The sequence below is a fragment of the Octopus sinensis genome, linkage group LG10, assembly GCF_006345805.1.
Source record: "Octopus sinensis linkage group LG10, ASM634580v1, whole genome shotgun sequence".
NCBI classification, from domain to species: domain Eukaryota; kingdom Metazoa; phylum Mollusca; class Cephalopoda; order Octopoda; family Octopodidae; genus Octopus; species Octopus sinensis.
Window position 1 is genome coordinate 4,183,793 of NC_043006.1, and position 26,811 is coordinate 4,210,603.

General features: G+C 37.0%; 2 protein-coding genes across 2 annotated transcripts; one reads left to right on the plus strand and one right to left on the minus strand.

Moving 5' to 3' along the window:
- Positions 1–4: 4 nt before the first annotated feature.
- Positions 5–7,321, plus strand: LOC115216538 (virulence metalloprotease-like). The gene is made up of 2 exons (XM_036506261.1): positions 5–375; positions 5,501–7,321. Exons 1-2 carry the CDS (start codon positions 327–329, stop codon positions 6,280–6,282), a joined length of 831 nt encoding a protein of 276 aa, XP_036362154.1. The 5' UTR covers positions 5–326; the 3' UTR covers positions 6,283–7,321.
- Positions 7,322–12,095: 4,774 nt separating this feature from the next.
- LOC118765017 lies at positions 12,096–21,570 on the minus strand. Its single transcript, XM_036506262.1, has 5 exons — positions 21,537–21,570; positions 19,826–19,956; positions 19,222–19,269; positions 13,888–13,959; positions 12,096–12,578 (listed from the first exon to the last, which is right to left on the minus strand). Exons 3-5 carry the CDS (start codon positions 19,259–19,261, stop codon positions 12,376–12,378), a joined length of 315 nt encoding a protein of 104 aa, XP_036362155.1. The 5' UTR covers positions 19,262–19,269; positions 19,826–19,956; positions 21,537–21,570; the 3' UTR covers positions 12,096–12,375.
- Positions 21,571–26,811: the final 5,241 nt, after the last annotated feature.

Here is a 26,811-nt window from a genome sequence, read left to right on the forward strand (position 1 = left end):
CTCCACTCATATCAAGCACACACTTTGATCAAGGGCCTCACAACACGAGTGTGAGTGTCCACTCTCACTCTCACAGCAAGAGTGTCATCTCTAGCTCTTTCTCTCCCTAACAGACTGAAAGGCCTCATTGTGTGGCCCTGCCCCCAACTGCATATAAGGATCACCACCTAAAAATTCGGCTGCCTCGGATGTTTGTCTATGGTTACTATTATAACTGTCTCCAGTTTGAAAGTCCACTATTTCATCTCCGTAGTGGCTGTACTTGACCAGTTGCTGCTGTTTTCCACTTCTGACTGACCAGTGTGACAGAGAGGGAGAGAAAGATAATGGCTGCCTGTATCGGTGGGATTCACTTCCTTTTTCTTTTATTACTCGGTGAGTAAAACACGCATTTTCTAGGTTTGCATCTGTGTTTGTATGTGTGTCTCTGTGTATGCATACGTTTGTGCATGCGCTTGGATGTAATTATGTATGTGACTATATTTTCAAATGCGTAGATAGATAGATTGGAGGCGCAATGGCCCAGTGTTTAGGGCAACGGACTCGTAGTCGGAGGATCGCGTTTCGATTCCCAGAGCGGGCGTTGTGTGTATTTATTGAGCGAAAACACCTAAAGCTCCACGATGCTCCGGCAAGGGGTAGTGGCGACCCCTGCTGTACTCTTTCACCACGACTCTCTCTCTCACTCTCTCTTCCTGTTTCTTGAGTAACGCAGAGATGGACTGGCGTCTCGTCCAGCTGGGGGGAACACATATGCCAGAGAAACCGGGAAACCGGGCCCATGAGCCTGGTCAGGCTTGAAAAGGGCGCATAAAAAAAGATAGATAGATAGAGATAGATATACAGAGAGAGAGAGAGAGAGAGAGACAATGAGGGAGAGAAAGAGTGACTTTTTAAAATGCAAATTATTGTGTTTGTCTTTTACGTGTTCCAGTCATTAGACAGCGGTCTATTATTTTATAATTATTATATGCGAATTAAAATCTGAAAATATTAATAGTGATTACTTTGTTAAATAATTTGGTAATTAAATATTGGAGTATAACTGAGTTAAAGATATTCTATAATTTACTAAAGTGTTTTTTTAAGCTAAATTATATCTTCACAGATAAATACATATTTCTATCTATTTACTCTTCTTTTTTAGCATAAATATTAAATATTTAACATAATAAATGTGTTGTAGGAAATAATCCTAATGTTTTAAGTTTCAAATTTAGTTAATGGACTTTCTTCTATAATAAAAAAAAATATTATTTTATTTATTTTTAAATAAGTATTGTTTAACTCTATTTGCTTATTTATTTAACTATTATTGTTAACCTGAAGATTGATGACTATAATTTTAAATTGAATTCATTTCAATTAAATTTAAATTTAATTGTAATTAGAATTTAATTGTACCCATGAAACGTACTTAGTTTTTTTACTTAATATATATCAATCATTCATTTTTATACTTTTTGTGATCTAGTTCTATGTTTTATAAAAATATATATTATTTGATATTTATATTCTGATTTATGTCTATCACTTTTTGAATTGCATAATAGTGGTTTTTATCTCTAATTTATAATTTATATATATATACATACGCACTGGTACATACAGACAAACATAATATGTGTGTGTGTGTGTGTGTGTGTGTGTGTGTGTGTGTGTGTGTGATTGATATGAGAGACGGGAGATGGAAGGAGCGAGAAGGTTTATTGATTACTACTATTGTTTGGACTTATCTAGCATCGATCCCTCATTGGTGAGATACTGCACTACTGGTTTAGGTACATTTGTCCGTGTAGATGTGTCTCCTTAGATGGTTACAAAATGTATCTTGTTAAGTACTGTTCCGCAAGAAAAGGGCTTCATTTTTATAGAAATTCAATAACAAATATCAGATGCGGAAAGAAACGGACACAAAATCGAGCGCAAAAAGTATTGAATATTACCGTTAACAGATGCAGATATATGAAAGCCTCGGTGTGGGTTGTATGGCGCACGTACGCGAGCTCATACAAACATTCACGTAGATATAACTGGTACTTAATTTATCGACCCTGAAAGGATTAAAGGCAAAGTCGACCAACGGAATACGGAGAGGACAAACAAGGACAGACAAACGGATTATGTCGATTATATCCACCCAAGTGTGTAATTGGTACTTGATTTATCGACCCCGAAAGGATGAAAGGCAAAGTCGACCTCGGCGGAATTTGAACTCAGAACGTAACGGCAGACAAAATACGGCTAAGCATTTCGCCCGACGTGCTAACGTTTCTGCCAGCTGGCCGCTCTTTCATGTATCTAAATAACGTGTTTACATTGCGTCACCTCCATAACCACAATGATTATTATTACCACCATCGTTCTTCCTATAGCATTTACAATCATCAATTATAATATGGGTCCCGGTATATTGCAGCAGATCTTCGTCCCTTTTTATCAAATACTCGGCAAGCGTTCTCCTTTCACTCCTTATACAGTGTTCTCAGCCCTGCATCACCATTCTTTCTTTTCATATACAGTCTGTTTACGTTTGTAGTTAACACTTATTATTATTATAGGAAGAATGGCCAGTATGAACGGACCAATTCTGAGGTTACACCCGTAACAAAAATGGTAATGTAAAAGGAGAAAAGGGCTCTCTAGCCCCTTTTTGACCAGGCTTCCGCGGTTTTTATGGGTTTTTCCACGAGTAACCTTTCGAAGCGCCCCTCCCTATAGGGAGTTTTATTTGTTATATTTTTCGTTGTTAACTTGCATTTTTACACGGACCTTTCAAACGGACAAAACCCTTTTTGTAACTTTCGTCCTGTATTTTGTCTTTACATGTTTCATTTGATTTTTGTTAGCCCTTGTGGCCAATCAACGAATTAATTAATATTATTATTATTATTATTATTATTATTATTGTTATTATTATTATTATTATTATTATTATTATTGTTATTATTATTATTATTATTATTATTAATATCATACTCTCTCTTTCTCTTTTCTCTCTTTTACTTGTTTCAGTCATTTGACTGCGGCCATGCTGGAGCACCGGCTTTAGTCCAGCAACTCGACCCCGGAACTTATTCTTTTGTAAGCCCAGTACTTATTCTATCGGTCTCTTTTGCCGAACCGCTAAGTAACGGGGACGTAAACACACCAGCATCGGTTGTCAAGCAATGCTAGGGAGACAAACACATACACACACATACATATATATATATATATACATATATACGACAGGCTTCTTTCAGCCTACCAAATCCACTCACAAGGCATTGGTCGGCCCGGGGCTATAGCAGAAGAAACTTGCCCAAGATACCACGCAGTGGGACTGAACCCGGAACCATGTGGTTGGTTAGCAAGCTACTTACCACACAGCCACTCCTGCGCCTGATATTATTGTTATTATTATTATTATTATTATTATTATTATTATTATTATTATTATTATTGTTGTTGTTGTTGTTATTATTATTATTATTATTATTATTATTATTATTATTATTATTATTATTATTATTACTTTTTTTTTCTTCTTTCAAATTTGCTTCCATTTCTTGCCGAGTGTCTTCCCGACTCCTAGGGCAAAGAAACTCATAGTATACATTGGTAGGCCATTAAACCAAACTCAATAGTTCGTTCATTTTTTATTTTTTTAAAGTTAAATTAAAATACATGAGCAGCAACAGTTCTCACATCGACAATACTCTTCTCAATACGTGTGATGTACCAGCTAAGACAATCTTTTGCACTTCTTGCAGGGATGGTAAGCCAGGGATCATTCGCATATAATTTTCGGTTCCCTTCTTGATCATTCCTAGTGCTCCTACGATCACTGGTATTGTAACCGCCTTGAGATGCCACATTTTCTCAATTTCAATGGGTAGGTCTTTATATTTTCTGAGCTTGTCAAACTCTTTCGCTGAGATATTATGATCACAGGGGATGCTCATGTCGATCAATAAGCAAACTTTATTGTTTTGGTCTTTCACAAAAATATCTGGTTTATTGGCCTTCATGGTTCGGTCTGTATGTACTGGAAAGTCCCACAGAATGGTTACATTTTCTCCTTCAGTTACAGCCTCAGGGTGGTGATTATACCACTTGTCGGCAGTTTTGATATTGTAATGCCGACTTATTAGCCAGTGGAGATATTGGCCAACTCTGTCATGTCTTAATTTATACTCCAATGGTGGTAAGACTTTACATCCAGAGATTAGATGGGCCACTGTTTCAATCATGTCGTTGCAGAATCGGCATTTTGGGTCTGCTCCATTTTTCATCACATTGGCCTGGTAGTTCCGGGTTAATAGGCTTTGATCTTGAGCAGCCAGGATGAAACCTTCGCTCTCTGCTTTTAGCCCTGAGCTCCGTAGCCACTGATGGGTTTGCTTCTGGTCAACATCAGCTTGTTTGCTGCGGGTCACATATTTGCCGTGCAGAGGTTTCTCCTCCCACCTATCAGCCAATTGCTCGTGCGCTTTTTTCGTTGCCATCATTTTCACCTTCTTTGCAACAATAGTTGCCGTACTTCCCTCGGGTTGTTCAGTTTGGGTATCCTGCACGAGATCAATAGCAAATTTTTTGCATTCCTTTATGATAGAATGAAGCTTCTTTCGTCTCTCGTGATTTCCACGAGCTTTAGCATCCAGTCATTCGATATTTCGAGATATTTGGCCAGTCCAATTGTGGTTGTTTTGTAAGCTAGTTCAAATTGGATCAGGCCTCGACCTCCTTGGGCTCTGGGAAGGTAAAGGCGATCTACGTCTGCCTTTGGGTGGTGCATCCTATTACAACTCAGCAGCTTGCGTATTTTCCTATCTATATTCTTTACTTCACTCATATTCCAGTTCAACACATTGTAGCTATAAGTAACAACTGGAACTGCTAAGGAATTTATAGCTAACACTTTGTTATGTGCATTTAGTTCAGATTTCAGGACTGCACGAACTCTCCTATAACATTCCTTCCTGATCTTCTCTTTCATGCTTGCATGCTGAATACCAGAGCCTTCATTTATCCCTAAATATTTGTATGTTTGTTCTTGCTCAAGCTCTCTTATGACTGTGTCAACATCTAACACGACTGAATTTGTGGTCTTCCCTTTCCCTTTCTGGAAAGTGGCCTTGGCACACTTCTCAAGTCCAAACTCCATCCGATGTCATCGCTGAATGCTTTCACGGTGCGCAATAGGCCTTCAAGTTCATTATTGTCTTTACCATAAAGTTTTAAGTCATCCATATAAAATAGATGGCTTATTTTTTTATTGGCAATTTTATACCCATACCCTGTTCTGTTAATTCACTTGTAAGGGTATTAGGGCTATGCAGAATATTAAAGGTGAAAGTGAGTCACCTTGAAAAATTCCACAGTTGATGTTATATTTTCTGAGGCAAGTACTCCATTAGAGTGGTATAATTGGAGATTCGTATTCCACAACGACATATTGTGCTTCAGGAAGTTTGAAATATTATTATTATTATTATTATTATTATTATCTTTCTAGGCTTCCTGGTGAGCCACGTTGTGACGTCAGCAAAATGGCGACAGGCCAGGGATGTGTTCCTGTCCAATGTGGATACCTTGAGCGAGACAATGAAGCGACAACCAAGTCACATGATCACCACACGTGACCTATTCGGTCTGACCGAAGACGAGGACGTCACGCTGATGGACTCAGCACCGAGTGAGCAAGGAACCATCATCAAAAAGTACGGCGAAACTTATAAAGGACTTCCGGTATTCGATGCCAGCCTCACTGTGGAGACGGACGCCAATACCGATGTGTACACTGGTCAGGTGACCGGAAAACTGGCTCAGAACCTTGACGATGACATCAGCTCTACAGTACCAACTTTGAACGAGCCGGAGGTGATGCTATTAGCTGCCAACTACGGAAACTTTTCTATGGAAGAGGCCCGCATAGACTACGATAAACTCCGGTTGACGATCTTCGTGAAGGACAACGTAGCAATCTTGGTGTATCGAATTCAATATTATGCCGTATCTAATGGAAAAAATTATCGATTTTGCATGCTAATCGATGCGAATAATGGAATGCTTGTTAAAAAATGGAACACACTAGAAACTGCAAAAAACAAATACAAAATGAAAGGTGTCGGGGGTAACAAATTGATAGGTAAATTGAGATACGGAGAAGAACTACCATATTTGGAAGTGACACGTGAGGGCGATGATTGTTATTTCGGCAACGACATCGTTACAGTGGTGAATCTAAAGGAGGAAGAGTCTTTCTGCCTAACGAGGCAGAAAGTGTTTATAATGTAAAATGCAACACTGCTGCGATGGATGAAGCGAACGGAGCTTCTTCTCCGATAAACGATGCTATTTTCTATGGCAACGTCGTCTACAATATGTACAAAGAATGGGTGAAGATATCCCCGGTGAAAAAGCTGCCAATGGCTCTCCGCGTACACTTTGGCCAAAACATAGTGAATGCTTTTTACAATGGAAGAAACTTCTCGTCCGGTGACGGCGACAGGGAGTATCGGCCGCTAGTAAGTCTTGATATCATTGCACACGAAATAACCCATTGCTTCATGGAGGAACTTTCGGGCTTGATATACGAGGGGTAGTCGGGTGGTATCGACGAATCGTTCAGTGACCTGGCTGGGGAGGCAGCCGAAAAGTTTTTAATCGTGTTTTAATCGTGTCTACGATTCCAATTCGCAACGTGTGTAACCAATCAACTGATGGGAGGTCGATAATACATGCTGGCGACTACAATGATCTTATGGACGTACACTACTCAGTGGGGTATTCAACAGGTTTTACTGTCTGTTAGCCAGAAGGAGAGGATGGAATACGAAAAGGGTTTTAAAGGATGCGGCACATTCCAATCGTTTCTACTGGCATCCGACAACTACTTTCGTTGAGGCCGCTTGCGACTTCATGAAGTCCGCTTATGATTTTGGCTATGATACTAAACCGGTAGAGAGAGTTTTTAGAAAAGTTGGTATAAAAGTGTGTGATCTGTCTTCGTACATCCGAACAGTGCACCAGAACTCAAAAATCGAGGACCTAAGTGCGATCCCTGAAGAAGAAATCATGTTTAAACTGAAGATAAAGTCAGAATTGAAGAACGTGAAAATTGCTACGTTTGGCGGTATAGGAGAAGCAGATCTGTTTGTTTGCTACAAGAAACTCCGCTGCAATGAGCATTTGACGAAATGGCGATCGAACAAGCCCGGGACAAACCAGAAAATTTTAATGGAGAGTCCAAAGAAAGGTAGATATTTCATAATATTAAAATCAAAAGTCGAGGATTTTATCAAAGATGTAACTTTAAAGTAACGTTAGAAGAAAAGTGATAAGGAGAAAAAGATCCCTTGTTTCAAAATAATAAAAGAAAATAGTTATGAAATTTTATAAGTTTTAAAATAAAGATATGAATTCATTGTATGACTTTTTAAATTGAATTAGTTGTTTCAACAAATACCTTCTGGGTTAAAATGGCTGGCAAAGACAACAAAAGGAGAAAACGTGTGACCGAAACAAAATTATATATGTACACATACATATATATATATTAATATATATATATATATATATATATATATATACATAAATGTGACAAGGTGGAAAAAAGAGTACTCAAATACCAGTGGTAGAGTAATATGCTTTATTTTAAGCAGCAGAATTCAACAAAATCTGTTACTCTGAGTTTCTCGTTGCCGTTCATCAGACAGTTTTTTGCTAGAATGGAACTGATATATCAATTCAATCTATACTCTTACAAACGCTACACCTTTAAAAAAGAAATGGACTTGTTTGATTGGCCCTTTAGAAAAAACGGTCAATCTTCGAGCGATAAACAAAAAGGTCAAAAATATGTATATATATATAAAAAACTTATAAAATTATAAATCCGAGGAAAAAACCTATGACGTTAATGAAGACAGTGCAAATAATGCATAGAAATTAAACCTGTTATAAATAATGCAATACATATTTATATTAAAATCTACATATATATTCAACATACACAAAGGATGCGCGTAAACGCCATACATACATATACAGACGTATGATATAAATCTAAATATACACATAAAAGCATGTGTACATATATTCACGCAAACCGTCTCGCACGCAAGCTAAAATTCATCTATGTAGCAATTCTATATACTGAGCAAGGAGGGGAACGAAAGAAAGGGAGAGAGAGAAAAAAGGAAGAAGGAGGGGTGGGGGAAAAAACGAATAAGAAAAAATTATGTATACAAGCAGTGTAACGGTATTATTGGCATATATAGAGACCAGTATACATACACAAGTTTGAATGGATACACATACATACAGTCGTGTATATGTGTGCTTAAGTACAAACATACTTTCACTTACACATACACAGATACGCATGCTTACAAATACATATGCTTTGCTATACACATACTTATATAAACATTCTAATTTTGACAACATTGCTTTTTTAAAAAAAAAACATTGCTTTTAAAAATGGGTGCATTAATAAAAATATATACGAAAGATATATATATACATATATATATACATATATATACACACACACACACACGCACACACACACACACACACATATATAATTATATATATATATATATATACAAGCAGTTAAGCCCGGTTTCACCCGGTCTGTTTGGATGATGTGGCTGTGATCGTTTTCGGTTAGGCATAATCTATAACAGCTTCAGGAGTTCTGAGGAAAGAATTTTTACGTAGTCTGTTTCTGAAAGCTAATCTATTGCACCTCTCTCTAATTACACTGATCAACAAAATGAAACTTTCCTTTTAATCATCAGAGTTGCTTATTGACTTTTCTGGGTTAAATTTCGATGCTGATTACGAATCCGAAGTCCGATTTTCTCAAACCGGTCACATTTTCATGTTAATGATACCTGATGTGTTAACTTATAGGATATGTAAAGCATGTCTATATAAAGTATATTGAATACAAGATACGATAATTTCATGGCTTTTTATTGTACAAAATTAAAACTATTGTGTACGAATAAGTTAGAATACACTCAAATGCATAACAACTTGAAATCTTTGGGATTCGGACATTCTATGGTGTTTTGTCTGCGGTTCATCTCTATATAACATCCAACAGTAGTCATCTAACATTCCTGCATTCCAAAATCCTTGATAGCATTGTTCCATCGATGCAATATCTTGATGAAAGCGTTCCCCTTGCTTATCAGACACTGGTCCAAGGTTCACTGCAAATGGCTGTGTGGTAAGTAGCTTGCTTACCAACTACATGGTTCCGGGTTCAGTCCCAATGCGTGACACCTTGGGCAAGTGTCTTCTACTATAGCCTCGGGCCAACCAAAGCCGTGTGAGTGGATTTGATAGAGGGAAACTGAAAGAAGCCCGTCGTATATATATATATATACATATGTAGTTGTGTGTGTGTGTGTGTGTGTGTGTGTGTCTGTCTGTCTGTCTGTATGTATGTATGTATGTGTGTATATGTTTGTGTGTCTGTGTTTGTCCCCCAACATCGCTTGACAACGGATGCTGGTGTGTTTACGTCACCGTAACTTAGAAGTTCGGCAAAAGAGACCGATAGAATAAGTACTAGGCTTACAAAGAATAAGTCCTGGGGTCGATGTGCTCGATTAAAGGCGGTGCTCCAGCATGGCCACAGTCAAATGACTGAAACAAAAGAGTAAAGAGAGAGAGAGAGAGTAAAAGAGTATGTGAATTAAGGAAATGGACATTTTGTGACATCCGACAGCGTAGGCGTCTAGAAGACATTTCATTCCATTTCTAAACTCTAGAGATCTCTTGTTGCCTAGGAAAATTTCACAGAACCATTTGAAGTTTTCCTAGGCTTTAAGCTCAATCTCATCCAGTGTTGCGAGGATGTGGTTGTCCTTCAGGAGTTCTTTTATCTGCAAACCTATGATGAATACGCCCTCCTACAGTTTTGCCTCGGTGATTTTTGGGAATTTGGCCTTCATATAATCAAAACCATTTGAGCTTTTCCTGACAAGTGTCTTCACGAATTGTTGCACGAGGCCAAGCTTTATGTGAAGAGGGGGAAGAAGAACATTTTGGGGGTTTAAAAGTGGCTTACTCTGGAGCTAGAAACTCCTGGTTCATATGATTTTAGCAAAGGCCACTCTGATTGCAAATAGTGCTTGTTAGTTGCACGACTGTCCCACAGGTATAAAAAGAAATAATATTTCGTGAACCCAAGTTGTATTCCCTTCAACATTCTAATCATCTTCAAGTCTCCACATATTTTCCAACTGTAGTTTGTATACCCTGTGTGTTTAGCCCCTTGTGGGCAGTAAAGAAATAGGTATTTCGTCTGCCGCTACGTTCTGAGTTCAAATTCCGCCGAGGTCGACTTTGCCTTTCATCCTTTCGGGGTCGATTAAATAAGTACCAGTTACGCACTGGGGTCGATATAATCGACTTAGTCCGTTTGTCTGTCCGTGTTTGTCCCCTCCATGTTTAGCCCCTTGTGGGTAGTAAAGAAGTAGGTATTTCGTCTGTCTTCACGTTCTGAGTTCAAATTCTGCCGAGGTCGACTTTGCCTTTCATCCTTTCAGGGTCGATAAATTAAGTACCAGTCACGCACTGGTTCGATATAATCGATTTAATCCGTTTTTCTGTCCTTGTTTGTCGCCTCTGTGTTTAGTCCCTTGTGGGCAGTAAAGAAATAGGTATTTCGTCTGTCTTTACGTTCTGAGTTCAAATTCCGCTGTCAAGTTACCACACGGAGTCCAGTGGAAAGTTTGAAATTCTAAAACATTAAAAGGACATACTAATATACGAAGATAATGTTCAATTGATCCGAATGTTTTGTCGACGGGCTGTTGAAATATGACATAAATATCATATTTCAATGTAACTTGTGAATTTTTATTCTCTTGTATCTTATAGTGTGAATTAATAAGTTAATATGTCTTATATTCATCTTTTCTATTTTGCTTAAGTATTTATATATATTTATGAGTATTTTTAAATACCTACGAGTTTTTATCTTACATCATATCGACGTTTTTTATATCTACTTTGCGTTTATATATTTTTAAATATTAAATATTTATATGCTCGTATGTTTTTAATACTAATATTATTTCGAACTTTATATTGATTTATTAATGTCGAAGAAAGTACACATACATATTGAATATTCTATTGGATAATAGGTTATGTTCCTCTAGTTTTCCGTTCGTATTTCTTCCATTCAAATTATAAATTGGAACTTGGCTCAATTTGAGCACTTTGATTCTAGCCTGTTTCTGAGTATTGTTAATGTTAGCAATCTTTATATAAAATAGTACAATATATATATATATATATATAATAATAATAATAATAATATTAGGGAATAAATCCAAACTTACAGGGAAAAATTAGATTTAGGATTAAATCCAATTTTATAGTATAATATATTATGTTAATATTATATTAAATTAGAGATAAAACCACTATTAGGCAAATCAAACAGTGAAAAACATAAGCCAATACATAAAATTAATTTTAAATATAAAGTTAAAAATAAAAATTATTTTAAATAATTTAAACTTATAAATTTTATAAATTTTATATATATATATTTGCCTAATAGTGGTTTTATCTCTAATTTAATATATATAATATATATAAGTTCAGCAAAATCTAGATTCAAATGAATATGGTACTTAAGTTAGACGCACTAGAATATTGTATGGTGTTATCCATATAAATCCATGGGGTGATTATAATCAAAATAAGCAACAAGAATAACTTCGGTAATTTGATACGATCGTTTCGCACTACATCATTTTATTAAACATTGTAAGTATAACAACAGTTTTAAAATGTTGAGCACACATCAGCTATTAATAGAGGTTTTCCATTAATACATAATAATGTATCATTTAATAAAATGATGTAGTGTGAAACGATTGTACCAAATTACCGAAGTTATTCTTGTTGCTTATTTTGATATATATATATATATATATATATATACCAGACATTCTATTCTGAGCTATGGAAGTAGATAACTATCAATATACCAGAGGATATTAAAGCTGTTTTTATAACAATGGAAGTGTTTAAGGAGGTGATTAGATATACAACAACACCAACAACAGATGAACATTTCAAAGTTTATCTTTTTTTAAAAAGTTAATTACTAATAAAGGAGCCAAACCAGCAAAGTGATCTCTATTAGGTTGACAGATCTGCTAGAAATAATAACCAAATTTACCAAATTTACACACTTCATCATCTTAAGGTAGGACAAGTGGGACAATGCGGTTCTGAGTTTTCTACATTAGCAATAAAGACAGGATGGTCCCGGCTGGGAGACATTTGATCATAGATCATTGTTTGGTCATGGTTGATCTGGTGACTAAACAACATGCACAAAACAATTCACTCATGTAATGATAGACGTTTGAGTGCAGCGAAGGACTCAGCATCCACAAGAGCTGCCCTCAATGTATCCACCGTAACTTCCTGCGGATCACAATGTGTTGACCAGTAGAGCAGCATCTGGAAGATCTGCTCTTGAACGTTACCAGAAAAGTCATGCCGGATATGTCCCAGTTTGACACTTTTAACTCCCAAGAAAATGCCTGTTGAAGATAGAACAATAAGAAATTACAGGAAAAACATTAACAATAATATAAGAGTTGTCTATTGCAACTCTCCAGCAAAGGACGTTCAATTTTTACAGATAATCTCTAAATGAGGCATCAATCCCCTCTTCCAAAAAAAAACAATACCTATTCTATTGTGCTTCATTAATTTATCCATTTTACCAATCAGGCTAATCTCAATTTTATTGAATCCCATCAATGTCTTTAACCCTTTCGTTTCCGTACTTATTTTGAGATGCCCTGTATTTCCTTCAATTAATTTTAAATTAACAAAGAATTTAGTAAAATAGCTTAATTTATCATTAAGCTAGTGTTAGGAACAGTATTTGTGACTAAGGTTTGGTGGAAGATTTTAATTCAGAACTTATGAAAACAAGACATTTGTACTACAGAGCCAGAGGCGGTTCCAGCCAGGTTGATATCGAAAGGGTTAAAAATATCATGGTCACTTTAACCCTTTTGTTACCATATTTCTGTTGAGACGTTCTGTGTTTCTTTCAATTACTTTAAATATAACAAAGAATTTAGTAAAATATCTTATCCTTAAGCTAGTGTTAGGAACATAAATTGTGACTAAGGTTTGGGGAAAGATTTTCATTCAGAACTTATGAAAACAAGACATTTGTACTACACAAGCAGAGGTGGTTTTAGCCAGGCTGATATTGAGAGGGTTAAAAATATCAGAGTGACTTTAACCCTTTCTTTACTGTATTTATTTTGAGATGCTCTGTGTTTCTTTCAATTACTTTAAATATAAAAAGAAGTTAGTAAAATAACTTAGTTATCATCAAGCTAGTATTAGGGACATAAATTGTGACTAAGGCTTAGCGGAAGATTTTAATTCAGAATGTATGAAAACAAGACATTTGTACTACAGAGCCAGAGGCGGTTTCAGCCAGGTTGATATCGAAAGGGTTAAACATATCATGGTCACTTTAATCCTTTTGTTACCATATTTCTGTTGAGACGTTCTGTGTTTCTTTCAATTAATTTTAAATATAACAAAGAATTTAGTAAAATAACTTAGTTATCATTAAGCTAGTGTTAGGAACATAAATTGTGACTAAGGTTTGGTGGATTATTTTAATTCACAACTTATGAAAATAAGACATTTGTACTACACAGCCAGAGGCGGTTTTGGCCGGGTTGGTATCAAAAAGGTTAATAGAATTATTTTACAGTTAAAATTTCAAAATGGAAATTAGGAATGGAACCTGTTCTCAGTCATTCTGACATACAAAAGTTCAAGTGAAGGTAAAATTCAGTATTGTTATTTTATACTCACCCACTTGCCACCATTCACTACCTAACAGACGTGCCACCCTAAGGAGGTCCCTCTCCTCCAGCTTTTGAGAATCTGAAATAAATATCTCCATGGTTTACAATTTATAATAAAATTTCTTTATCTTTATTAGTAATCTATATTTTATTATTATAGCATATTCGTACCACCAATGGTCAAAAGGTGACCACAACAGTTTCCCCTCGACATTTTTTATGCGTTTTACAATGGCACCATACAACAGCTCACTATTCAGGTCCACCACAGAATAGACTAACCTTCCTAAATCTTTTTTTTTATTATGAAAAATCATAGGCTGACAAAGTTGCTCTCATAGAATGTGAGCAAATGAAGTTTATTTTTGCACAGAGTCCTTCTTGTGGTCCACACACGTCTTCCATCAGTGTTGCAGTTCTTGGATCCCATTGCTGAACAAGCTTCCCTCCTGTTGCTCACAAAATGCCATCAACAGCAGATATGATGTCATCATCACTGCAATCATAGTTCCCAACTGAGTAGTTTTGCAAATTAGTGGACAAACAATAGTCAGATGGGACTAAATCAGGGGAATAGGGAACGTAATCAATCAGTTTCACCCCCCAAAGTCATGCACAGCAGCCACTGAAAGAAAGGACTTATGTTCTGGGACATTGCGTAGACGATGCAATTTTCTGCTTTTCTGGGCATTTGGCCTTCATAGTCTTTTGGAACTGCCTCAGAAAGTTGGTACAATACTCACCATTGATGGCAGAGCCTTTCTGAGAACAGTAAAAAAAACACAATGCCTTTTGCATCATAAAAACCTGAGACTGTCCCCTTCCATGCAAATTAAACGATGTTGGCCTCCTTTGGAGCAGGCGAGGTGGGGTGTTTCCACTGCATGGATTATCTCTTTGTCTCTGGCTCAAGGGGATGAATCCAACACTCATCCTGGCTTAAGAAAGGCTCAAGGAAACCAGCTGGATCTGCTTCAAAGAATGTCAGATTTTAGCATGATGTGATTTGGTATACTTTTGATCACGTTCCAGAAGACATGGTGCCTACCAAACAGAAACGACCATCATGCTAAGTTCATTGTACAGAATATTCTTAAATCTCTCACAGAAAATGCTTATAGCATAGGCTGTATGATTTATAGTCAATTGCTTGTCACCCATGCTGTGAACATTTTAAATGTTTTCCTCGGTGGTGGAAGTTGCAGGACGTCCAGACATTGGGTCCCCTTCAACACTCTCTGTTCGCCCCTTAAATGCAGCTGTCCACTTTTGCACAGTTGAAGTTGGAGTGTCATCAACCAATACATCAACCGTGTCGGCACAATTGACCTTTGGGGCTAAACCCTTTCTCTACAGGTACTTGATTACATCCTGATACCAAATTTTGTCTCTTTTCAAAAGAAGTCGCTGCTGGTCATGTTTCAATTCTTCTTTGGATGTTCAGATGTCAGTAAACAGATGTCAGTAAACAATTCTTCTTTGGATGTTCAGATGTCAGTGGAATCAAATAATGCAGTTATTAATCAGAAGTGTCAAACTTAATACAAGCGAGATTTCCCATCCTTAGTATCCCTTGTTCGTTGTCTCCCTATGAACTTTTCAGAACACCCTCGTAATCTAATAATGTTGCAATTATCCAATTTAATTATCACTTGCTAATACAGTTTTTCACATACAGTTTTGTCTTTCTTTTCTTACATCTGTGCCAAATATGTGGTATGACATATTCATCTCATCACTTTTTTTGTTCCTTCTCGAGCTACACCTGGCTCATAAGGGCCGGTTTCCCGGTTTCCTTGGCATATAGGTTCCCCACCTGGACGGGATGCCAGTCCGTCGCAGGTGAGCTGCAAGATGCAGGTGGAAAGAGTGAGAGAAAGTTGTGGCGAAAGAGTCAGCAGAAGTTGGCCATTACCTTCTGCCGGAGCCGCGTGGAGCTTAGGTGTTTCGCTCATAAACACACACATCGCCCGGTTTGAGATTCGAGCTCGTAATCCCTCGGCCGCGAGTCCGCTGCTCTAACCACCATCTAATCACTAGACTTCACTAACCAATATTCTTATCTGCTTAATCCCAATTTTAACCGAATTGGTTACCAATGATCTTACCAAACACATGGCATGCGACCTCAAGTAGGATAATCATACAACTGCTTTCTTTGTTAAGGATTACTTCCGGTAATCTTTAATTCTAACTTCCTGCGCCGCAGTTTACCAGAATGTCATCTAATTCAAGAAAGATTTGAAGACATTTGAATGATATTCATCCTCCTTAATAAAGCAGCCTTTTTATGGCGAGTAATGGTTAGTTCTAAGTTCTAAATAAGTAGAACAGAAAGCATTTCGTTTTGGAATTTGGTTTGCAAGATTCTTTATATGAGTTCGTGTGTTGAAACATATTCTGTTGTGTCTGGGGAGAGTCATTTTCTTTTTGTGCCTTATTATATAATACATTCACCGGTAAAATTTCCACTTTTTTCCTATTTTTATTTTCCTAAAAGTTTCGTTGCATCTTGCAACCTTTTCAATAGTCTTGAGTCCAGAAATAAGTGGAAAGTTTACCGGTGAGTGTGTTACATAATAAGGCACAAAAAGAAAATGACTCTCCCCAGACACAACAGAATATGCTTCAACACACGAACTCATATAAAGAATCTTGCAAACCAAATCCCAAAACGAAATACAATATAATTTATTGTACTGAAATTTGCAGTCAGTAACTATCATAAAGAGGGAGAAAGACAAACGAACAGGAACAAGGATAGGGAGAAAGATAGAGAGAACTGAAGAGAGAAAGAGAGAGAGAAGGAAAAAGAGAGAGGCAACTGTTATCTCACTAACAAACCAAAGTCTTGTTGAGTGTAGACATTATGTAGCAGATGTAATGGTAGATTTATTATCAGTAAAAAGAAAAGACAGGGTGTTCACAATTGGAACGCTTTATATCGTAAGATTACAAAAGACGTCTGGTTTAGCAAAAACAGTAACTTAACAGTAATCAATGAATTAGCAAAACTCGAAGTCGAAATCAAACTCGGTGACCGACATCCGTTGCTAGTGGAGCGCTAAGAGTACCATACGAGTGAGATCGTTGCCTGGGCAACAAACTGACCTTTGTGCCGGTGGCACGTCAAGCACACCATTCGAGCGTGATCGTTACCGCGTCGCCTTACTAGCACTTGTGCTGGTGGCACATGACAAAAACATTCGAGCGAGGTCGTTGCCAGTGCCGCTGAAGTGGCTCCTGTGCAGGTGGCACGTAAAGAGCACCATTTGGACGTGGCCATTGCCAGTACCGCCTGACTGGCCCCCGTGCCGGTGGCACGTAAAAGCACCCACTACACTCTCGGAGTGGTTGGCGTTAAGAAGGGCATCCAGCCGTAGAAACTCTGCCAAATCAAGAATGGAGCCTGGTTCGCCAGACCTCAGTCAAATCGTACAACACATGCTAGCATGGAAAGCGGACGTTAAATGATGATGATGATGATGATGGTGTAAAACAAACAAAAACATCACCCATTTATTCGCCTGTTTACATCAAAATCCATAAAGACAATATTAACTCTATTGCGTTTCCTTGGTGGATATTTTATGATATTTCAGGAACATCGTTAACAGAATTACTTTACAGCTAACTGTTCAAATGGAAATTAGGGATCAAACCTGTCCCCAGTCAAACAAAATAGCTGAACTAAGGATAAAACCGATGGAAGTCAATAAAAGTGTTGCAATGTTTTACTCACCATCTGGCTCTGATGTACAACGCTCAGGTTGTGATGTAGAAAGCATAGATTGTGATGTAGAACGCTCAGACTGTGATGTAAAAGGCTCAGGCTGTCATGTAGAAGGCATAGGCTGTGATGTAGTCCGCTTAGACTTGACGTAGAAGGTTTAGGCTGTGATGTAGAAGGTATAGGCTGTGATGTAGACCGCTTGGGCTGTGATGTAGAAGGCATAGATTGTGATGTAGAAGGCATAGGCTGTGATGTAGAACGCTCAGGCTGTGATGTAGAAGGCTCAGGCTGTGACTGGAGTGTCTGAAATAAAAATGTCCAAGTTTTGCACATTACTGTAAAGTTTCCCTTGTTAAAAATCTATATTTTATTATTGTGAGACTTTCCTATCATCAATAGTCAACTAGTGATCAGTAGTCATTTGACCAACATTTTTATGCCTTCCCTCATGGTCCCACTAGTAGCATCAAATTTAGGTCCACAACAAAAATAGGCTAACTTTCCTAAATTTACTCTCTCAATTAAGACATCCTCCATAATCTAACATTGTTGCAATTTTCTCATTTAATTATCATTGATAACTCTATTTTGTGTTCTTTTGTTCGTTTAGACTTTCGTTTCTTATTTAAGGGGCTTGGTTTAAATTTGTCAGTTTGCATAAAGGGAGAAGATTGCACAATATTACCTATTCAAAAATAAAAGTATTTAATTAAGTTAAAACATTTCAACTCGAGGTGGCAAGAAATAATAAGTTACTCAAAGCAATTTCTCTCAGCTTCCACCATGCTCTGAAGGTGTCTCTATGGTGCCTGGAAAATCTTTTAACACCTTCTTAGTCTCGGCCACCAGCCCAACCTTCGTGTTGCAGTCAGAGCAGATGGTGTCTTTCTCACAGGGTGACCCATACTTAATAATTCATGGGATTAAAATCAGGGAAATTACGAGGCTAAAAATTGGGTCTGCGGAAGTCATAAAAATACTTTGACAACCACTTCTGCCTCTTTCTGAAGTTATGGAAAGGAACCGAATTCTGCTGCCTTGTATAAGGCCTTCCAGCCGCAACTGTGTACATACAGAGTTTTACCACCATCTCCAGGAGCATCACATAATCATCTTAATTGAACCTAAGACCATATTCAAAGACGTGGGGTGGCATCACATCACCCTCACTGCAGACGCGTCTGAAAACCTACTGCCCATGGCTCTGTAGACCCCCTTGCACAAGTCCATGTCGTGGCTTACAGCTTTCACAATGTTTACAAATTACTGCACAGCAACTATTATATTGTACACCATAATCCTAATAACTCTTTGCCAATCTTCAGTTTGCTTCCAGTCAATGTCAACTAACTTTTAACTCAACTACATATTTCATCATGATACTCTCCACTCTCATTAGTTGTTCATCAATACATCCTGGTATCTCAGAAACAAAAAAGACACAAACAGTTGTCAAATTTAATGTGAACACGCTGTATCTGTGCTACACATAAGACAAGACACTGTTCTTTCACCTCTAGAAATTACTAACCAAAATTCTTCTCATCTTCTCCAATATATCGGAAATTGTACGTAAGAAGAATATACAAGCAAGACGTAGATACTCACCAACTTGCTGTGATGTCTTCAGTACGTCCCCTCTCGACATTTGAGGCTCTGAAATTAATATTTCCAAGTTTTATATTTATAGTATAACTACATTATTTAATAATAATCTATTTCATTATTATAGGACATCTTATCATCAATGGTCAACTGGTTATCACTATGACTGGTTACTATGTCACAGCTCAATGTCAACTCCGTTGGAGTTGAAAAAAGATATATAGCCACAAACACACAACACCTCATTTGAAATAGGTAACACATACACCTGCTCTCTTTGATTAAACGTTGCCGCTGGTAATCTTTAATTCTAACAGCTGACAACACAGTTCACCAGAATTCCATCTGATTCAGCAAATATTTGGGCATATTTCAACCTGAGCATCCCTTATTAATAAAGCAGCTTTCTTTCCAGATATTCTGCAAGTGGAATCCGGGGTCCTCCATACTTGCACAAACTTCTTTCACTACATGTAACTTGTCAAACACTTATTATTGCATTGGAAGTCTCTAAAATGTTACAAAGGAACTGATACTCAAGAATATGAGTAATAAAGAAAATAAAGTCAGTGAGACAAACAGACAGATTATCAAATAGTATTCTTACCACTTCCCTCAATACATTGTTTACAAGTGGGGCATTTTTCACGAGCAATTTTGATATAACATTCATGACACAGGAGAGTATGTCCACATGGTATGAATTTTGAAGGGGCGTTAGCTTCACAATATGTGCATCTGTGGAACAAAATACAAACACATCACATCAATAACTTTCATTTATAATAAAGATTACGTTGTGTACGTGTTTAGAATACAGAATATCACAAGACCCTACGATGACGAGCAAGAATACATCAGAAGGCTTCCTTTTAATAATTACATATTTCTTTACTACCCACAAGGGGCTAAACACAGAGGGGACAAACAAGGACAGCCAGATGGATTAAGTCGATTATATCGACCCCAGTGCGTAACTGGTACTTAATTTATCGACCCTGAAAGGATGAAAGGCAAAGTCGATCTCGGCGGAATTTGAACTCAGAACGTAACAGCAGACGAAATACCTATTTCTTTACTACCTACAAGGGGATAAACACAGAGAGGACAAACAAAGACAGACAAACGGATTAAGTCGATTATATCGACCCCAGTGCAGCTCCCATGACTTTCGGAAACATTTTTTCACGCTAAGAGTTGCTGAAGCATGGAACAAACTGCCGACATCAGTGGTTAGTTGTCGGAGCACTGCATCCTTCAAAACGTCCATGCTTCCTGAGATTCGCCAACACTACACCTGATTTTCTCCCCTCCATACACATGCAAGCATACACTGTTCACTTTCCAGACATTTGTACATTACTGCATATACTTTATACGCACTTTTGGCAAGTTGTGGTGCACCTGAGCACTGTATACAATAATTTCATTATTATTATTATATGAACACAAGATCACTTGTATATATACCGTAAACCCTCGAGTATAATACGCAGGGGATTTTTAGGGGACTGTATCTCTGAAAAACCTAAACCTTGTCTATAATACGCACCCCTTCTCTAACTTGAGTCAAGGAGGTCTATATAACGTTCTTGGTTTGTATATATATATATATATATATATATATATATATATATAATATATAGCTGAAGTTGTCTGTGTATGGCAGGTTTGGTAGCCTTCAACTAACACTACCTCCCCCGAGACCCTGCAAAATTGAGAGTATGATAGAAGGCTTGCTCTTCCCTCCGTAGATGAAAAAATTCAAATCGGACTTTGATAACACCAAAAATTATTTACATCAAAAAGGTGCTTTTTTTCTATGAAAACCCTATTTTTTACGGTTTTTTGACTGCTGTGTCGCCATTTATCGGTGTATTTCAAACAGAAAAATGTTCACTTAAAGAGAATAACAAGCTACATAATGCAAAATTTTTACTTTTCAAACATTCCAGTACTAAAGGGTCAAAACAAACCCGAGCAACGCCGGGCAATACTGCTAGACTGCTAGTATATATATATATATATATATATATATATATATATATATATATATATATATATATATATATATATACAGTGTTAGTGTGTGTTCGTAGACTATTTTATCATGAGAGCTTACATGATAATAACCGATTGAGGCAGAGAATAAATAGGAAACACCGCTGCTAGACAGATAAATCTCAGTATGTGGTCCTGGCTCAAGACATTAGTGACTATAATATATTGACAGATTTATAATTAAACGAACATAGAAACAATTATATACAAAATAAAAAATATACTTGTTTATCTTTCCGTTGCCACGGAATACTTACTGAGGTCGTAAAAGGGCTTTTACTTTTTCTTTCAGATTTGTTTGTGTCTTGTTAAGGCAGTAGTTTCGTAGAATGATTTTCCATATAAATCACAATGATATGGCTTCTCTCCTGTATGAGTATGTTTGTGTCTAGTTATGGCATTACTGCAAGTGAAAGATTTACCACAGATATCACAGTGATATGGCTTCTCTCCTGTATGAATACGTTTGTGAGAGAAGACCTTTTTATAGATGTCATGGTCATATGGCAATTTTCACTTCTTCTTTGTCATGTGTTCAGACGTAATGAATTATTTAAGTTTCTCTCTCTTTTCCATTATTTTCCTCACAAATTCCAGTTAAAATATTTTTCTTGCTTTATTCTTATACTTTACTCCTTAGAAATAATTCTACTGCTGTATTTCAGTGATGTTACCTTTGTTTAGTAGCAATTACATAAATTCTGTTAAGTTTCACCAGCAGAGGGGCTCCTCTTTTAGACACTCCAGTCAGTGATGTTCACAAACTTGGCTAATAGTATTATTTCAGAGCAAATGCTTCACAAGAATTCTACAACAGATTCGTAGAAACAATGTTATACATCTGTTTTGCATAATATTTTGCTTTAGTCTTTAAAAAATGGTAAATATTCAGTATGTTTCCTTTGTTATGTCAATGTCAGCTGATGTTCTGAAACAACAGTGTAAGGTTTAGAGGCTATGTAAAAAATACAGATTCAGTTCTATTGAGATAAACTGTAGAAATCAACAGTTAACAGAATATTTTATAAAAATTTACATCACAGAATCTTGTGTGAAGCTTACGTTTCCACACATATCCATACAGCGTACACACACACACACACACAAGCATCTACATACATATGTGTATATGTCTATATATATATTTATACATGTTTGTGTCTGTGTGTGAATATATTTCCTGCATGCACAGATCTTGTTCTGTTTGTCTGTGTATCTACAGGGGTTGGACAAAATAATGGAAATCCCTACCATCATAATTTTGAAATATCTATAAAAACCATCAAAAGCTTGTTTATTTGTATATTTTTTTATTTAGTATTAGGGTTGCTTAACATGTTTTGCTAAAATTACTGTTTCTTTTCAGATATCATCAGGAAAGGTAATTAAAATTCATTAAAATGACAGATCTGTTGGCCTTTCAAAGAAGTCAAATTGTCGGTGTTTTTATGGCAGGCGCTAGTGTAACGAAAATAGCTGAAATTGTTGGTGTATCAAGAAGTATTGTCTCAAAAGTAATGACAGCCTTTGAGAAAGAGGGAAAAAACCTCCTCATCGAATCAAAACTTCAGATGAAAACCAAAACTTTCAGACTCTTATGTATATTGTTAGAAAGGATCACAAAAGTACAGTTCCCAAAATTACTGCAGATCTTAATGACCACCTCGAGAACCCAATTTCCACAAAAACTATTTTCCAGGAGCTGCACAAAGCCGGATTTCATGGGAGGGATGCAATCAGAAAACCACTACTTTCACAATCAAACGTTGCAAAGTATTTAGAGTGGAGAATTGGTCCCTAAAGCAGTGGAAGAATGATATTTTCTTGGACGAGTCATCCTTTACCTTATTTCTGACTACCAGCTGAGTATACGTGTGGAGACAGTGAAAAGAAGCATTTGACACAGACTGCCTTCTTCCAACTGTTAAGCATGGAGGGGGATCTGAGATGATCTGGGGGTAGGGGCTATATCTTGGAAATTTGCCGGCCCAATGGCTTGTCTTCATGGCAGAATTAATAGTTAAGGTTATTTAAGCATTTTATCTGATCAAATACATCTTATGGTTGCTGAACTGTTTCCGGAGGGGAACACAATCTTTCAAAGTTGTTACTGAATGGCACAAGGACCATTCTAGTGAAGTTGAACATCTTATTTGGCCAACACAGTTCCCAGATCTCAATAATATTGAACATTTATGGTGCACTTTAGAAAAACAAGTAAAGGGTCGATATCCTCCACAATCATCACTGCAAGAACTGGAGACTGTTTTAGCTGAAGAAACAATTCAAATTTTGTACGAATCCATACCTCGTAGAATTTAAGCTTTAATTACTGCCAAAGGTGGTCCTACCCCATTTTAAAATAAATTTGTTTGAAATTTTAAGGTGTTTCCATTATTTTGTCCAACCCCTGTACATGTGTGTATATACATATAGGCACAGTCGTGGCTGTGTGGTAAGAAGCTTACTTCCCAATCACATGATACTGGGTTCAGTACCACTGTGTGGCACTTTGGATAAGTGACTTCTACTATAGCCTCGTGCTTTGTGAGTAGATATGGTAGACGGAAACTGAAAGAAGCCCATCATATATATACATATATATGTATGTATGCATCTGTATTTGTCCTACCACCTGTGTCGTTGTGTTTACCTCTGTGTAACTTAGCAGTTCAACAAGAGACCGATAAAATATATACTAAGCTTAAATAGCAAGTCCTGGTGTTGATTTGTTTAACTAAAAATCCTTCAAGCGGGTGCTCCTGCATGGCCGCAGTCAAAAGAGAGTAACAAATGAAAGAATATATATAAATTTCTACATGTTAAATCTAATTGCATTTTGGATATACGCTCTTCTACTTTCTCACTGGAAATGTCATCCCTATATATTGCACAAATCTAATTCTTTTCCCCAAATATATTGCACTTCATATTCCCTGGATCCAATAAAGCTGTAGGATGTTATTCAGGCACTCAACTAGGAGTCCACTGCATCTTATAGCAGAAATGGCAGTAAGATATTGAAGTCCAAAACATATCCATCTTTTCCTTCTGTCATCCTTCTCGGATATAAATATAAATATAAAGTAATAGTTTGTTGCCAAACTTAATGTGACTGTCCCAGGAAGGGGAAGAATGCCACTGCTATTTAACCCCAGGAAACATCGTTTCCACTTGGCTACGTGACACAAGTATTCTGTGTCCTTAAGTTTTCAAATAGGGTAGACAAACACTCCCTCCCAGCAAAGCCAGCACCCAGAGACTGGTTTCAGAATTATTGCACTTCATCAGTCTGGAGTAGCTTGGCTTTGCTAGCTGTCGATGTTTATTTGCCTTTGAAAATTTGAAGAATTTCAAGTGAAATAAATTCACTGATCAATAAAATTAGAAATATTGCATTTCCAAATCTCTCAGAGAAACTTATACAGTAGCAGCACAATAAAGTGATGGTTTGTTGCCAACTTAATGTGGCAGTCCCAGGAAGGGGAAGAATGCTACTGCTACACAAGAAACATCGTTTCCACTTGACTACGTGACAAAAGCGTTCTGTGTCCTCAAGTTTTCAAACAAGGGAGATAAGCACCTTCACCTAGCAAAGCCAGCACCCAGAGTTATTGCCCTTCATCAGTCTGGAGTAGCTTGGCTTGCTAGCTGTTGATGCATAATCGCCTTTGAAAACTTACAGAGTTTATATATATATATATATATATATATATATATATATGAAAGAATGGAGTTGAACGACGAATTAACAAAATTCCTTTATTTTCGACATATGTTTCGAAGGCTGCATATTCCTAATTGCGAAGGAATAAGGAGTATATTATGCCACTTTCTCATCAGGAAAAGCAAGGAACTTATGTCAACATCACGATGCACAAAAAACTTAATGTGACTGTCCCAGGAAGGGAAAGAATGCCACTGCTATTTGGCCCCAATAAACATCGCTTCCACATGCTCAAGAAAGAAATACAGAAGAATTCCAGAACAACAAATAAGAATACACTCCGACAAGCCAACTTGGAAATTAAGAAGATCATGGAAAAGTATGGATTACAAACGAAAACGCAACCGCTGAACCCCAGACAACCAAGATTCATCGTCAAGGACCATAAACCAAACTTTCACACCAACCCAGCATTAAGGCTCATATGCCCCTCTAGTTCCGACATCGGTTCCCTCAGTAAGTACATTTTAGATAAATACATACCTAGATTAATCAATAAGTTAAAACTCAATATATGGTCTAACTCCACTCAAGTCGTAGAGTGGTTTTCTTCTATTTCTAATAAAAACAGCACTAAATTCATTCAACTTGATATTTCTAGTTTCTACCCTTCGATCAACCCTAGTGTACTCAATAAGGCCCTTTGGCACGCACATAATAAGGCAGGCCTCTCAAGGGAGGAAATTAATATAATTTTAGCGGCTAGAAAATCCTTTATACAATTCGATGATAAGTTATGGGTCCGTAAGGATACTCCCAACGCGTTCGATGTGCCAATGGGAAGCTCAGATAGCGCCCAGATAGCCGATTTGGTCGGAATTTATATTCTATATGAATTAGCCGATAATTCCCGGACATCTGCGGCGGTCTGTATCGAGATGATTGTCTTTTTTACCTACAGAATGCTCCGAACAGTATGATACAGAAGACTAAAAACAGATTAGCTAGATTTTTTAGCAGAATGGGCATGAGCATAGTTTTCGACGACGAGCTAACTAAAGCAAACTTTTTAGATGTTACCCTAAATCTGCAAAATAATTCTTACTTCCCTTACCATAAGCCTTCTTCTAACCTTAAATATGTCAGCATTTTCAGTAACCATGCAAAAACTATCACCGATAATCTAGTTAAAAATATATCCTTAAGACTATCAAATTTATCTGCGAATGTCGACATTTTTAAACAAAAAGCGGAATTTTATAATACCGCCCTGTCAAAAGCCGGTTATAGGGATAAGGTATCATATATCGACCCGGCCCATTCTAAACTAATATTTGCCTCTCAGGATAAGAAAACTAATAACAATAGAAATAATGTAATTAATGATTTCAACCCTACCAACGTTGACACTAATATAATTAACAAAAATAATGTACGGACCAGGGGAGGCAATCGAAAACCAACACCAATTCTACAATACAGAAATACTCCCTTTAATGTAAATGTTAACACTCTGAGCTATTCTAAGTCCAAAAAAAACTATATCTGGTTTCTCATTCCTTTCGGAAAACAAATCAGGTCTAACCTCCCTTTACAATTCCGTGAAGCCGTAGCTAGGAACTCTCCCAGGAATTCTAGGTATTACTCTACTATCAATTCGCATAAGGTGAGGATTGCATTTTCCAACACTAGAAACCTATCGCAGATAATTGCCTCCCATAATAATAAGCTGCTAAATAAGGATTCATCACCCAGGAGTAGCGACACTGCCCTTACCAATTTCAACCTAACATATAATAATAATAATAATAATAATAATATAAACAGTATTGATATTAGCAACATTTATAGCAGCACTGGCATTA

What these genes read in the sequence shown, in the direction of transcription:
- LOC118765017 (XM_036506262.1), bottom strand. Translation starts at nt 19,261, where the DNA reads ATGTCGAGAGGGGACGTACTGAAGACATCACAGCAAGTTG. An exon ending in GAAGACATCACAGCAAGTTG is followed by an intron (nt 13,960 to 19,221) that starts GTGAGTATCTAC and finishes TATTTATTTCAG; the next exon opens with ATTCTCAAAAGCTGGAGGAG. An exon ending in TAGTGAATGGTGGCAAGTGG is followed by an intron (nt 12,579 to 13,887) that starts GTGAGTATAAAA and finishes TATCTTCAACAG; the next exon opens with GCATTTTCTTGGGAGTTAAA.
- LOC115216538 (XM_036506261.1), top strand. Translation starts at nt 327, where the DNA reads ATGGCTGCCTGTATCGGTGGGATTCACTTCCTTTTTCTTTTATTACTC. An exon ending in CCTTTTTCTTTTATTACTCG is followed by an intron (nt 376 to 5,500) that starts GTGAGTAAAACA and finishes TTATCTTTCTAG; the next exon opens with GCTTCCTGGTGAGCCACGTT.